The sequence below is a fragment of the Pantherophis guttatus genome, chromosome 4, assembly GCF_059756535.1.
Source record: "Pantherophis guttatus breed Tessera chromosome 4, ASM5975653v1, whole genome shotgun sequence".
NCBI classification, from domain to species: Eukaryota; Metazoa; Chordata; class Lepidosauria; order Squamata; family Colubridae; genus Pantherophis; species Pantherophis guttatus.
Window position 1 is genome coordinate 111,653,912 of NC_142066.1, and position 14,394 is coordinate 111,668,305.

Below are 14,394 nucleotides of genomic sequence, written 5' to 3' on the forward strand. Positions count from 1 at the left end.
CTCTTGGTGTGTGTGGGAGGGCAAAGTGTGTGGGTCAGAAGGCGGCCCATTCCATCTTCTTATGAGGAGACCTGGCTTTGTAACCAAAGCATCCTCAGTGATAGGATGGGAGACCACCAGGAGAGGTCAGGAGGGGACAAGGGGATGGCAAAAGGCAGCAGGGCTGCTGGTGGCCAAGTGCTAAGGCAGGATTTAACTTCACTCTCTCTCATTATAATCTTTCTTCTTTTCTTCCTTCCCTCTCTTCTTTTTCCTTCCATCTTCATTCTTTCTTTCTTCTTCCTTTCCCTCTTTCCTTCTTTTTCCTTCTATGCTCTTTTCTCCCCTTTCCTTGTCCTGTTTTCCCCACTGGAAATAGCTGTTTGCAACACACAAAGAGGGATACTTTCCTAAGAGCTCACAATTTAAGAATACCAATGTGCACATGAGGTATCTCAGGGTGGGGAAGGCCATGGGGACCTAGCGATAGAACAGGCCCTCAAGGTCTCCCCGACCCACTAAGATACTTCATGCTTCTCCATCCCTTCCTGCCACAAGGACTCACTTACCTTGCAAACATGTCTCCTCTCTTTGTTTCTCTGTTTGTCTTTGAGGAAGGGAGATGAGAGTTGGCTGGAGCATGTTTGCATGCAAATGGGGTGGGCAGGAGAGGGGGGGGGGAACGAGGGAAATCCAATTGTGTGTGTGTGTATGGGAGAGAGTGTGATCTGTACAGGGCACCCAAGCTGCTGGCAGTGGTGTGGGCGACAGGAGCCACCTGAGCAGCAAGACGGGGTGGTGGTGGTGTAGGAAGCAAGGTGGTGTGTGTGTGTGTGTGTGTGCGTGTGCGGAGCTTCCCCTACTCGCCCAGCACCAGCTTATATCACACCCTAACACTAATACATAATAATGTATACATTCATAAAGAGACTAACTAAAGTTATAAAAATATACCCGTGAGCTTAAACTATTTCATGTGTAAATAATTTATTTTTTATATTTATTTTATACATTTTATACATCAGTAAAAGCTGACAAGAACTATAGGAATAGGCTATTTTCAAATAATTTCTTAGGCAATGATTCCTTAGGCAGGAATCATTTCTTCCTGACTCACTATATTATAAACTCAAAACAGACAGATTTATTACAGCTGCTAACATCAGTTATATTACCAAATAAAACTTACTGAAATGGTCTTTTAAAGATTAATGGACATCTTGATAATTTTTGACCAACTTATGATCTGTAGAGCCAGGAACAAAACCTCTGTTGCAACAATGCATTATTAAATGAATTATCTGCAGCTCAGCTTTGTTTGGATAATGAAATGTCTCCAAGAAAACAACCAAACTGAAAGAACACCGGGGACTCCCCATTTCATTATCTTTATTCTTGTTGGAAAGTATGTATACTTAGTTCAGAAAGCCTGATCTCACTGATTACTTGAATAGTTGATTAATGATTATTCTTGAATTTTGTGAAGTAATGCAAATTTCCACTATGTACACATGTTAAATTAACAGCAGCCATTTTTTTCATAAATGTGGCATTATTAATGTAGAAGATTTCCAGGAAATTCAATGGAATTTGCTTGAAAAAAACATTTTATATGTTTTATATTATTAGGCATGATTGAGGGTGATGACAGAAATAAGAAATACTTGTATTTTTATTTTTGTTTGTGAAACAAAGTAACATAGGTGGGAAAGGAAAGTGAGTTTGAAGTTCTGCAGTACTGCATTCTGGTGTAAAAATAACTGGCATGTCCTGTCTCAGATTGGTAGATTATCAGAATCATCCCTAATTAGAAATTGGAGACAACTACAAGGAAATTCTAGGTCTATTGATAAACGGGAAAATCAGGAAAAGAGGACCCAAAATGCAATGCATTTGTTTAAACTTGAATAGATATAATCATCAAGAGCTAATTGTTGATTTGAAGTTTAATTTAGTATAGTATAGTTTATTGAATAGCCCGAAGGCCTTTTCAAACAAAACAGAAAAGAAAAAGGGAAAAAGGTAAAACGGTTACAAAAATAGCAATCTAAAAACATATGATAGATGACGTTAAAATTTTACAAAATCAATTTTCAATAGCTAAGTTGCCAAGACTAGATAACCCAAATAGGATAGCTCCTCTCTAACTGAGCTCATCTTCCTTACAATCGATAAAATGTTTTTTGATATAACTGGCTCGTATTGCTGTCATTCTTTTAAGATATCGAGTGATCGCTCTTACCAGGGGAGGAGAGTCAGCCCTCAACAGAAATGCTAGTTTTTGGCTTATATTCCAGTGGGGAAATTTATTTATAATTGGGGACAGATATTGTTTTCTTACTTCTTGATAGAGACTACATTCGAATATTATATGCGCCGTGTCCTCCACGACGTTTACCCCACATATGCATATTCTTTTGTCATATGGGATTTTCCGATAACGGCCGAATCTATCGTTTGTATCTAGAAGTTCGAATCTAAACTTAACAAATAACTGTCTCTCCACTGATGGCATTTCTAAATGTAAATACTTTTCCAGAGTGAAAGTTGTTTTAACTGCTGTCAGCAGTTTAAGGGAATGATTAGTTGAAAGGGTTGTCATGTCCATTTGCCCATGTATATCTTTAATCCGTTGTTTAACTTGGTTCAGTGTGTCACACAACGGGAACCCTACGCCATATCGGTTCAATATTTCTGACAGCCGGGTTAGCCAGGAATACCTTTGAGGATTTGAAATCTGCTGTTCCTCTAGACATATTTTGGGGAGTCTGCTGGCATCCATCTGGGTCATTTTTAGCCAGTAGGCTACCGCCCTAGTGATTGTATAGGTGTACAGTGAGAAATGTCCCAATTCAGCTCTGACGGCTGCAGCTGAAGTGGAATTGTTTACCCCAAACATCCTCCTTAACAAATTATTTTGAGTTCTCTCTAATATGGGGGCCTCTGTAAGACCCCAAATTTCAGCACCATAGAGCATGATCGGGACAAGTTTAGCCTGAAAGACTTTACGAAGAGGTAAAATGGAGGTTGGTTGGATTCGTTTACTTAATTTGGATACAAGGCTTGCTCCTGCTCTGACCTTTTGAGAAAGGTGTTGATGGTGCGGAGTCCAACCTCCTGCACTGGAAAAAACAATTCCAAGATAAGTATATTGGGTAACTTGCTCAATCTTTGTGTCATTAATCTGCCAATTGTGCTTTTGATTCTTATTGCCAAAGACTAAAACTTTTGATTTAACTACATTTATAGTCAAGTGGTTTGCAGTACAGTAACGTGTGAGCTTGTCAAGAAGTCTCTTCATTCCTATTTGGGTTCTAGAAAACAACACTAAGTCATCGGCATACATTAATACGTTAATAAATCTAGAGCCTATTTGGGGGCTGTGCGTCAGAAGATCATCCAGCTGTGCTGGGATATCATTTATATAAAGGTTAAAAAGAGTAGGGCCCAGCAGGCAGCCCTGCCTCACTCCTCTAGTTGTCGGTATGCTGTTTGTTGAGGCCCCATTTGCTGCATATCTGACTCTAATTGCCGTATTAGTATAGAGAATCCTGATCAACAAAATAAGTCTGGGGTCCATCCCCATAACTTGTAGTTTCCTCCACAAGTGGTTCCTATCTATAGAATCAAAAGCAGCAATAAGGTCAATAAAGGTGGTATACAGCTTTTTCCCCTGGCTCTTGTATTTATTAATTAAGTGGGAAAGGACAAAACAATTGTCTATGGTAGACCTACCTGATCTAAAACCTGCCTGCTCATTTGCCAGAATTTCCTTATCCAAGCACCAGTCCTCTATTTTATTTAGGAGATGTTTCGTATACATTTTTGAAATTATATTAAGAAGACTGATGGGTCGGTAGTTGGATGGGGCAGCTCTGTCACCTTTCTTAAAAATTGGAAAAACTATAGCTAACCTTCACCCTTCAGGGATTATCCCTGCTTTATCGATATAAGTAAACAGTGCTACCAGCACCGGTACCCAAAAATCAATGTTGGACCTAAAGAGTTCAGGAGGCAACAAGTCCTCTCCAGGGGCCTTCCCGGCTTTTAAGGATTGAATTATATGCTTAACTTCGGTAGGGGTAACTGGTGTCCATTCCGGACATTTCCTTAATTCTTGCTGGAGGATATCCAATTGCAAGACATTTGTTGTATTGTTACCATCAAATAAAGCAAGATAGTGCTTCTCCCATTTTACTGCTGATATATCAGTGTCCATAAATGGGGAACGTTGTTTTAATATACCGGCTATCTTATGCCAAAAGATCGTAGGGAATTGGGATTTTGCTGCCATTTCTACCTCTTTCCACATCCTGGTGTTATAGCTACTTTTCTTGTTTTTCAGTAGGGATTTGTATGCTCTCCTGAGTTGAACCATATCTGAATAATCACCATCCTGTCTGGATCGGTTAACTTTCTTAACGGCGGCTCTTAGATTTGACCTCAAGTTATGGCAATCATCATCAAACCACTTTCTAGAGATCCCATCTACTTTTCTATCGTTCTGGATCATTAAGTTCCTAAGAGTAGAAGTTAGCTCTGTATAAGCTGGCATTGGGGTAAGTTTAATTTACTTTTTACTTAGAAACGGCAAAATGTTTCAGCCTCATTTTAAAATTAAATGATTAAAGACTAGCAAAAAGTCAAGTCTTTGAATATGCTTGAACATATTATCTTCTAAGAACTCCCTCTTGTTAGCTGTTACATAAATATTCACAAAATAAATAATAGAGATGTGAGCTAATGATTCCTATGAACATCAATTTCTCATCATTTACAACCATTCAGCATATTGACTGTAGTATGGACAAATATATCTAGGATTTTGGATGAATGGATCTTATACAAGCTAATAATGGAGTGTAAATAAAATAAATAACCATTGGTTTATTCTTATTTCTACAGTCTTGTTTGCATATATATATATAGTACTGCCATATGATCAACTGCATTATAAGTATTGAAAATTTATACTGGATATGTTTGCCACCTTGAGTTGTTTGTAAAAATAACAAAAAACAGGATACAAATAAAATAAATAAATTTTCTAAAAATTTTACTTTTCTGTGAGCCTAAAAGGACTGTAATAAATGTATAGAGATAAGTTTAGGATGTCTAATTAAGAAAAGCTGTACAGCTGTACAATAAAAATAGCATAGATAAAAACAGGAAACTTACAGCAGGTGGCTGACCAGCTCAAGATAATTAGAACCAGAGATACATGTATGAAGCATCTATTGAGAAGGATATAAAAGAAAATATAAGGTTTTGCCTTCTTATGTTAGAGAATTAATCTTGCTTTTTTAGTTTATAGTATAGGGGGAGGGAAGAATTCTAGCTTGCCTAACATTTTTTGGTAATCAATTTATAAACCAAATATAGTAAAAGTTCATAGTATAATTTCCTATTGTGGGATGTGAAGGAAGAGGAACATTTTGTTACAAAAATAGTAACGAAAAGAAGGGCTAAAGGGGGTAAAAAAATAAGACAGGCTGATACAGGCTGACATGTATTTTTATCGTTCGCTGTTCACCGCCCTGAGTCCCTTAGGAATAGGGCGGTATATAAATTTAATAAATAAATAAATAAATAAATAAATAGGTATCAATGGAATTTTAGCCAAGCAATCAGTTCTACAAGGACTTTAAATAACTGGTTAATAAGGTATGTACCATCTCCATTACTAAATCACTTCACTGAATTAGAAAAGATCAAGACTGCCTGTTTTCATATGTTGTAGGAGTCCAAGTAACATACCCACATGGTCCAATAAGGATACAGTCCAGTTGCTAGGTGGCCTCCGTCCCCTCCTTCCAAGCACCTGCTGGAACATCCTTGGTTCCCAAGAGAAAGTTGTCAGCGGAGATAGCAGCGAAGTCTGACAAAAGTATTTTGTTTTGGCTACAAACCCCCAGCTATCTCTACTTCCCCCTCCCTATCCCTTAGTTCCAGTTGTGGCAACCCTGAAGCCTCAAAATCGCCTGAGTCAGGTCAGCTTCAGGGTTGACATATGAAGCCTATAAAATTGATCATTTCCTATTTATTTATTTATTTGTTCAACTTGTATGCCACCTTTCTCCGAAGACTCAAGGGGCTTACAATGCATTTAAAAACCATATATAAAAACATTAAAACTTAAAACATTAAAAACAATTAAAACCCATTCACACCATTCATGGCTGGATCTCAGAAGATTGCAACAGCGAGATCAACGGCCCCTGGCCTGCTGGAAAAGTCAGGTCTTCACCGCTTTTCGGAAGGCCAATAGGGTGGGGATGGTCTGGATCTCAGGAGGTAACTGGTTCCAGAGAGCTGAGGCAGCCACAGAGAAGGCCCTCCTCTGCGGGATCGCCAGCCGGAACTGTTTAACTGGTGGAACCTGGAGGAGACCAACTCTGTGGGATCTTACTGGTCGCTGGGAGCTATGCGGTAGAAGGCGGTCTCAAAGATAACCTGGCCCTGAGCCATGTAGGGCTTTTGTTTCTGTTAGGGCATTTATTAATCCCATGTTTGGCTCTGGGACTAATTACCCTGGTTTAGAGGAGATGAATCGAGGCTTATTCCAAGTTGCAATAATCTGAAAAGAAACGCGAGGAAGAGTTTCTAATAAAACTCATTTATTTGTTATAAAGAAAATAAAACACCTCACTAACTAAGAAAAGTTAATTGCTACATTTTTGAAAGTAATTCGGGCCAGCTGCCTTTCAGCAACCAGCACCCGTGGCAAGAGAACAAAGGAAAAGAGTGTGTGAAGCAAGTGAAGGAATGTGGGTGGATACGGAAACACGTAGCTTACTGATAAGGAGTTAGCAAGCTACGGAGAGTCTGACAGTCCAGAAATGATGAGTTCAGCTGGCAAATAAAATAACGCAGTGACATTCCCCTTCTTTGCCAGTTGAGTGAATATCAGTACATCATCAAATAAGGCACATCTTCTTGCGCAGATACTCATGTTGAGCTGCTGGAAGTGGTTTGTTGAGCATATCAGCAATTTGATCATGTGTAGATACATACTGCATTTTGACAAAACCTTTTTTCACTAAATGTTTTATGTTTTGATAACGGATGTCAATGTGTCTGGACCTAAAATCTGTGAAATGAGATTCAGAAATATAAACCACCGATTCATTGTCTTCCATCACGGTGATCGGTCGGATCGGGTGTGTCCAGATATCTGTGACTAAAGCATCAAACCAAGTTAGGGAATTACATGCATCTGAAACACAAGCATATTCAGCTTCAGTAGATGAACAAGAAACAAAATTCTGTTTACGTACTTGCCAATAAACAGGACATCCATTTAAGAACATCATATAACCTGAAGTACTTTTACGTGATTTCTTATCACTTGCCCAATTAGAATCTGCATAACAACATAATTCTGCATAATCAGTATGTGTTGGTTCTAACAATAACTTCATGTGTTTAGTGTATTTTAGGTATCTCAATAATTTCTTAATACATGTCCAGTGAAACTGTTTTGCCTTACCTACGTGTCGAGATAAGAGATTAACACTAAGTGCAATGTCGGGTCTGGTCCAACTACTAATGTATAACAGTGACCCAATGACTGAACGATAAAGTGTTTGATCCTCGAACTCAGGACTTGCTTCTTGTGTCAAGTTGTGAAAATCTGTTTGCATGGGTGTCTTTGTTGTGTTAGCATCTTTCATGTTGCAATGATGCAAAACTTGTTCAATTTTATCTTCTTGTGAAAGACTAAACCCCTTCTGTGTTTTTTCAATCTGAACACCTAAATAAGTGCTAATGTGACCCAATGATTTCAATGTGAAGTATCTCTGCAAAGCTTTGGCAAAAATTTCACTCATTTGCTTATTTGGACCAATATAAACAATATCATCAACATAAACAAGAACTATCTCATATGCATTGTTTGATCCTTTTGTGAACACGCACTCATCAGTTTCGGACTTAATAAAGCCCATTGAATTTAGTTTGTCAGTAAGACATAAATACCACATTAAACCAGATTGTTTCAGACCATAAAGACTTTTGTTTAGGAACCAGGTATCCCCTTCTTGCTGTCGGAATCCTGGAGGACTTCTCATGTAGATCTCTTCATCTAGGTCTGCATGTAGATAAGCCGTGTCAACATCAAACTGGAAAACTTCTAAACCAAGGATAGTTGCAGTTGCTAAAGCAATTTTTACACTCTCAGTTCTGACTGTCGGTGAGTAGGTATTTGTGTAGTCCTCAGGATAACGTTGAGCGAAACCCTGAGCTACAAGTCTGGCTTTGTACAATGACTCACCATTTGGTTTCTTTTTGATTCTGTAGACCCATCGAGTGCCAATGATCTTTTTGTTTGCTAGAGGTTTTGCAGGTGTAAATACTTTAAGTTTCTTTAGACTGTCCATTTCAACCTGCATTGCTTCATACCATTTGTCTTGCTCTGAATCAGGGAGCTGCTTGATTTGTGTGAAATTATCAGGTGGAAGTGTGACATTGCAAATCAAAGGCAAGGGTGCTTTTGTCAGTTGCCAAGAATATCGTTGTGGAGGGATCCCTTTTGTGGCCCTCTTGGAACGTCTCGGGACAACTGTCCAGTCTTCTTCTTAGTCCTCGTCCTCACTTTCGTCGCTAGCGTCAGCATCCGCAGCTTGCGAAGACGGAACATCGGGTTGAGAAGAACCAGTGGAATCTTGATCATCAATCTGCGTGGCATCAGCAGTATCATCTCTAGGAAAATAAACTCCAGGATCATTGGAATGAATCCTGGACCAGTCAATATCTTCCTCAAAATTAGCAGATTGGGAAATCACAATTGCATGTTTAGAGCCAATAAATCTGCTCCATTTTGAGTTATCATCAATACCCATAAATCTCAGTCTCTTTGCTGCTGGACTTCCTTTTCTACTTTGAGCTAAGGGAATGTTCACCATAGCATATGAACCAAAAATATGGATGTTTTTAAGATCGGGCTTATAGCCATACAACATGAAGAAAGGAGTCTGATTTGTTACACTGCTCCAAGTACGGTTGACAATGTAATTTGCGTACTTGATAGCTTCACCCCAGTATATCTTACCAAGGTTGGCATCTTCTAGGAGACAACGCATCATGGTTTGCAGTACCCCTTGTCTTCGTTCTACGACTCCATTATGAGCCGGTGTGTAAGGCGCCGACGTCTGATGAATAATTCCATTCTTACGCATCCAGTCCTGGAAACGCTGAGACCTGAACTCGGCACCATGATCACTCTGGATTCTGGCGATGCGAACTTGGTGTTGGGTAGAAACAAGGGTTGCAAAGTCTTTAAAGATCTGAAAGGTCTCTGATTTTTCTTTCATAGGATATACATATCCATATCTAGAGTAATTATCAACAATTGTTAGAAAATATTTTCTACCACCAAATGATGGCGGGAAAGGACCAACTATGTCAATGTGAACCAAATCAAAAATGCGTGTTGACAGGCGTGTAGCGTGTTTGGGAATGGCTGCTGCTTTGGATTTGGCCTTCTTGCATACAGCGCAATCCAAAAACACCTTACACCCCTTTAGATCCAAACTTTTTGCGAACTCCGGCATCTTCCTAAGAACACGGAAACTGGCATGCCCCAATCTTCTATGCCATTTATGGATACACCTGGAATGCAAAGGTTTACCTGTTAGTGAATTCTCAACATTATCATTTTTATGCGGAACCTCAGGCTTGCTCTCAGCAATCTGTTTACCAATTCTATTTTTGTTGGCTTTAGGAGCCTTAGGAATAGCAACAGGATCTCTCTCTGGAGCATCTCTCTCTGGGCCTGTGCCTTCCCTTTTTGGAGTTTGTATACTTGCCTGTGTTTGTGTTTTAGGCTTTGGCTTTAAGTAATAAACACCACCAATTAATATGGTTTCAGCAACAATATCGCCATCTTTAACTATGTAACTTGCTTTTTCAAGGTGGTGAACCTGAAAATTTAATGTTCTAGACAAGTGACACTGACTAAGCAAATTACTGGTTGCTGTTGGTATGTAATAAACATCAGGAATGAATGCATCGAGCTCTTCAACATAAACAGTTCCTTTTCCTTTGACCTGACAAGGATGATTTGAAAAAGAATAAAGTTCACATAGTTCTGGTTCTGGCTCGTGCATCTCTGTGAAAAGTTCCTTTCTGTAGGTGACATGCAATGCTGCACCACTGTCCAAAGTCCACAGGAGTCGTCTGTCGTACTCTGGTTGAGGTTGTGGATCATTGGTTAAAGCCAACGTGGCGAGTGGAGTTTGTGGATCACGCCAGGGACCACGACGACCTTGTCTACCGCCTCTGCCTCTGCCTCTGGAATCTGTTCCTCTGGGCTGGTATGTGATGGGAGCTGAAACTCGTTGGGGACAATCCCGGGTGGCATGTCCCACACGATTGCAGATGTAGCATCTTGGCATCCTTGGAGCGTAGGTCCTTCCTCGGAAGGGGCGCCTAGCTGGAGCTCTTGATGCGGGTGGTCCTCTCAAATGTGGCGTGGCCAACATGAATGCCTCTTCTTCAATTAAAAGTCTACAAACATTGTCCATTGTGCGTTGAGCAATTGGGACTTGGTTAATTTTTGTAACAGCATCTTTCCATTCATAATTCAAAGAGTTAATAATGATGCTGATCATTTGAATATCTTCAATGTTATGGCCTCTTTCTCTCAATTCTGTTCTCAGTCCTTTCAGTTTGGTCAAATGTCCTCCAATTTGTTCACCAGGTTTCAATCTCGAACTGTGGAGTTCAGACATGAGTAAACATGAAGATTCAATTGAGATAGGCCTGTAGCAATTTTCCAATTCAGCCCAAATTTGTCGGGCTGTTGTGTTTGGTGGAAAAGTGACCTGCAGTTCAGTATCCATGGACATCAATAATGTTGTGCGAGCCCTTATCTCTAAATCTCTTATTGCATAAGTCCAAGGTGGAGCAGGTGGGTTAAATACCATACAGTGTGTGCCTTCTCTAAGAAGCAATAGTGTAATCTCACTGACCCAGGCTTTGTAATTGTGTCCTGACATTTTTAGTTTTGACTCACCAGTTAGTGGAGAGACAGAAAATGCCTGGTAAGGAGCCTGCACTTGGTATGCTGGCTGTGCTGGCAGAAATGCCTGTGGTATTTGCTGTGCCTGTTGTGGACCTAAAAATGGTCTTGGTTGTGCCATTGGAGGTGGGCCAGGAGGTGGCCCTCTTTGCACTTGTGGCTGGGGCACATATGCAGGCATTTGTAGCTGCTGTGGCTGATGCACTGGAATCTGCTGTATTCCAGTTGCCATTTGTGCTTGAGCTGCAATATTGGCATGACCTGCTGGAGATGCAATCATTTGCCTTTGCTTCATAAAGCGTGCCTGTGTTTCTTCTAAAAGGACACCAACACCGCCAGGGGGTGTTTGAGTTTGGGCCTGTGGAAACACTTGTGGCATTTCAGCTTCTTGTAGTAAATTACTTTTGCCAGCAGATGGTGCTGCACCTTTGGGCAGCTTTGCATACGTGGCATTGTATGCTTTAGAGTAGGAGTGGTTATGTAAGACATGTGTAACTTGATCAGGGAGACTTTCATGTGACGTATGCAGTGCTCTTTGTCTTAATTGGCCTGACACAAAATCCACCAGGGGGAGTGTCTTTGGCTCCGAGGAAGAAGACAATATGGCGCTTTTTGAAAAATTTAAGTTATCTCCCTTATCTTGCTCAAGCATAGATATAGCCATTTTTGCCTGGGATAGCTGCTGTTCATAGAGTTTTATATGGTCACGATAGGCTTTCATAGCCAGCTCATCCAGGGTGAGCTTAGAGCTTCGAGGAGAATAATGAATTGTTTCTCTCTCTGCGTGGGAGGAATTTTGCTCGGCAGTGTGCTTTAGCCTTGCATCGAGCGTTACAAATTCAGAAGGTTCTGGGAAGACTTTTTCAGAGCTTGGAAGATCAGAAGAAAATGTTACTGACCTCAGTCGTAAATCATCATCTTCAAAAACAGCTTCTGTCTTATCTCCCTCCATTTCTGTTCCCACGGCTTTTTCTTGTTCCAGGCGTGTGGCTGTAGTAAGGGGCTGGAAATCTGAAAATCTCCTGTCTGCCACCTCTTCGTTGGAAAGATCAATCAAATCATTTACGAAGAGTGGTCTTGGTTTCACTTTGCCTTTTTTTTTCTGTTTCGGCATCTTAGCAATATAATTAGCGTACCTCAGTAGCTAAAAACTAATTGCCTATGCGCTCTTATCAGAAGTAACAAAACAAGGAAAAAAGCCATAAATCAAACCGTCCGAGAGCTACCAGATGTTAGGGCATTTATTAATCCCATGTTTGGCTCTGGGACTAATTACCCTGGTTTAGAGGAGATGAATCGAGGCTTATTCCAAGTTGCAATAATCTGAAAAGAAACGCGAGGAAGAGTTTCTAATAAAACTCATTTATTTGTTATAAAGAAAATAAAACACCTCACTAACTAAGAAAAGTTAATTGCTACATTTTTGAAAGTAATTCGGGCCAGCTGCCTTTCAGCAACCGGCACCCGTGGCAAGAGAACAAAGGAAAAGAGTGTGTGAAGCAAGTGAAGGAATGTGGGTGGATACGGAAACACGTAGCTTACTGATAAGGAGTTAGCAAGCTACGGAGAGTCTGACAGTCCAGAAATGATGAGTTCAGCTGGCAAATAAAATAACGCAGTGACAGTTTCTCTATACATTTAAAGTATTTAAAATATCTATATAAGTATTCAAAATATTTAAAGCACCTATATATTCAAAGTACTAAAAGTAGTAATACAACATAGCTAATTAATATATTTAAATATCTGTATAGACATATTAGAATCTACTCTCTTCTATTTATCTATTTATCTATATACCTATTTATTTATAATATTTACTTAACTATCTATCTATTTATATATCACTTATTCATTAGATATCTTTTTGTCTTGTTTTTCTATTTTCCATTGCATAGAGTGGCTATTGATTGATTACTGTGTTTAATATTACCAAGGATTAATTTTTATAAAATAGTGACTTATTCTATAACATCAATTAATTAAGTGCTTACTGATTGGACACTGAGTATTAATATATTGATTATATATATTTATATATATTTGTACTGAAAGGATTTATCATTATTACTTTTTTTTCTGTTTAAGAATTGAGAATCTAATTAATTAATAATCAGGAGTTAAACTAAATAAGAAACACAGTTCCTAAATATTGATTAGTCAACAAAGCTAAGTAGTGGGCAGTATAGCGGAGAAAAGGTCGACTGTATTATTACTACCTGTCTTGTAAATTGGGAATACCCCAAAAAAATTCTCTTCTTAGTCTTGGTAAATTAAGCAAGGGAAGTCAATTAGTGGATGACTGTTTGGAGTAACATAGAAAGGATAGTCAAAGAACAGGTGAAAGTACTGAGGGAGATGACAAGTTTTGCATCCACTGTGGCAAAAACAGGAAAGAAAGTAACTCCCAGCGTATCAAGTCCTACAATTATAATGTCGTCCCCTGCAACCCAAAAATCGATAGAGGGGCTACCAAAAATCGAGAAATCATCAGTGATTCCAACAATGCAAGCGATGCAGTCGTCATTAGCAATGATTCAAGAGACAATGCTCTTAATGCAAGAGAAAATGTCAAATAACCATCAGGAAATGAAAACAGACATACAAGGCATTGACCAAAAAATGAGTGACATACAACAAGCCATACAAAAGAACGAACAGAGAATACAAAAAATAGAATCCAAGGTGGAACAACAAGAGAAAGATCTAGAGACAGTAGATCAAAAATTAATGGCCCAGAACAGAGATTTGGAGGATTCGATTACGCAGTTGGAAATGGATAGGGCTTCTTTCTATCTGCGTTTCCAAAACGTTACAGAAGACAAGGATGAAAATTTAGGCCAAGTAATGGCTGAATTAATAGCGGAGGTGCTCCAACAGGATACAGACGATATAATAAAAGAATTGGACGAGGTGTACAGAGTACAGACGAACTACGCTAGACGGAATAAACTACCCAGAGAGGTACATATAAGGTTCGCAAGAAAGAAAGTTAAGGATATTTTTTATAAAATGGTAAAAGAAGAACCGATCAATTATAAGGAAAAGGAGGTAGTTGTCCTGAAGCAAGTGCCGAGGAGGGTGAGAGAACAACGAAGAGACTACAGATTCCTTGCCACACAGCTGAACAAAAGGAATATACTTTTCAGATGGACCTTGCCGGAGGGCATGCTGATCACTTGGCAAGGGAGGAGAATTAAAATAAACAGTTTGGTGGAGGCTCAAGAATTCCTTGACCAACTGAGAGGGTCAGAAGATGAACAAAGTAGCAAAAAGGAATTGGAAGCTGTGATCACAGAAGAAGAACTCACCCAAAGAAGATCCCAAGAAGAGGTCCCGATGGGGAAAGAGAGCTCAGAGGAGAAAGAAAAGGAAGAGAAAGAAAGTAGAGAAGC

The 14,394-nt window shown here is 39.4% G+C and overlaps 1 protein-coding gene across 9 annotated transcripts in view; it reads right to left on the reverse strand.

The window, feature by feature from the left end:
* UBE2E2 (ubiquitin conjugating enzyme E2 E2) overlaps positions 1 to 14,394 on the reverse strand; it is a 168,942-nt gene that overhangs the window by 110,265 nt on the left and 44,283 nt on the right. Inside the window, exon 1 of one of the 9 annotated variants that reach the window (XM_060685769.2) lies at positions 5,158 to 5,290. The exons of the other annotated variants lie outside the window; for them this stretch is intronic. Within the exon in view, the coding sequence (XP_060541752.1) occupies positions 5,158 to 5,213 (56 nt within the window). The 5' untranslated portion in view covers positions 5,214 to 5,290. Of the gene's footprint in view, positions 1 to 5,157; positions 5,291 to 14,394 lie in introns of those variants that run through there. 9 annotated transcript variants of the gene reach the window in all.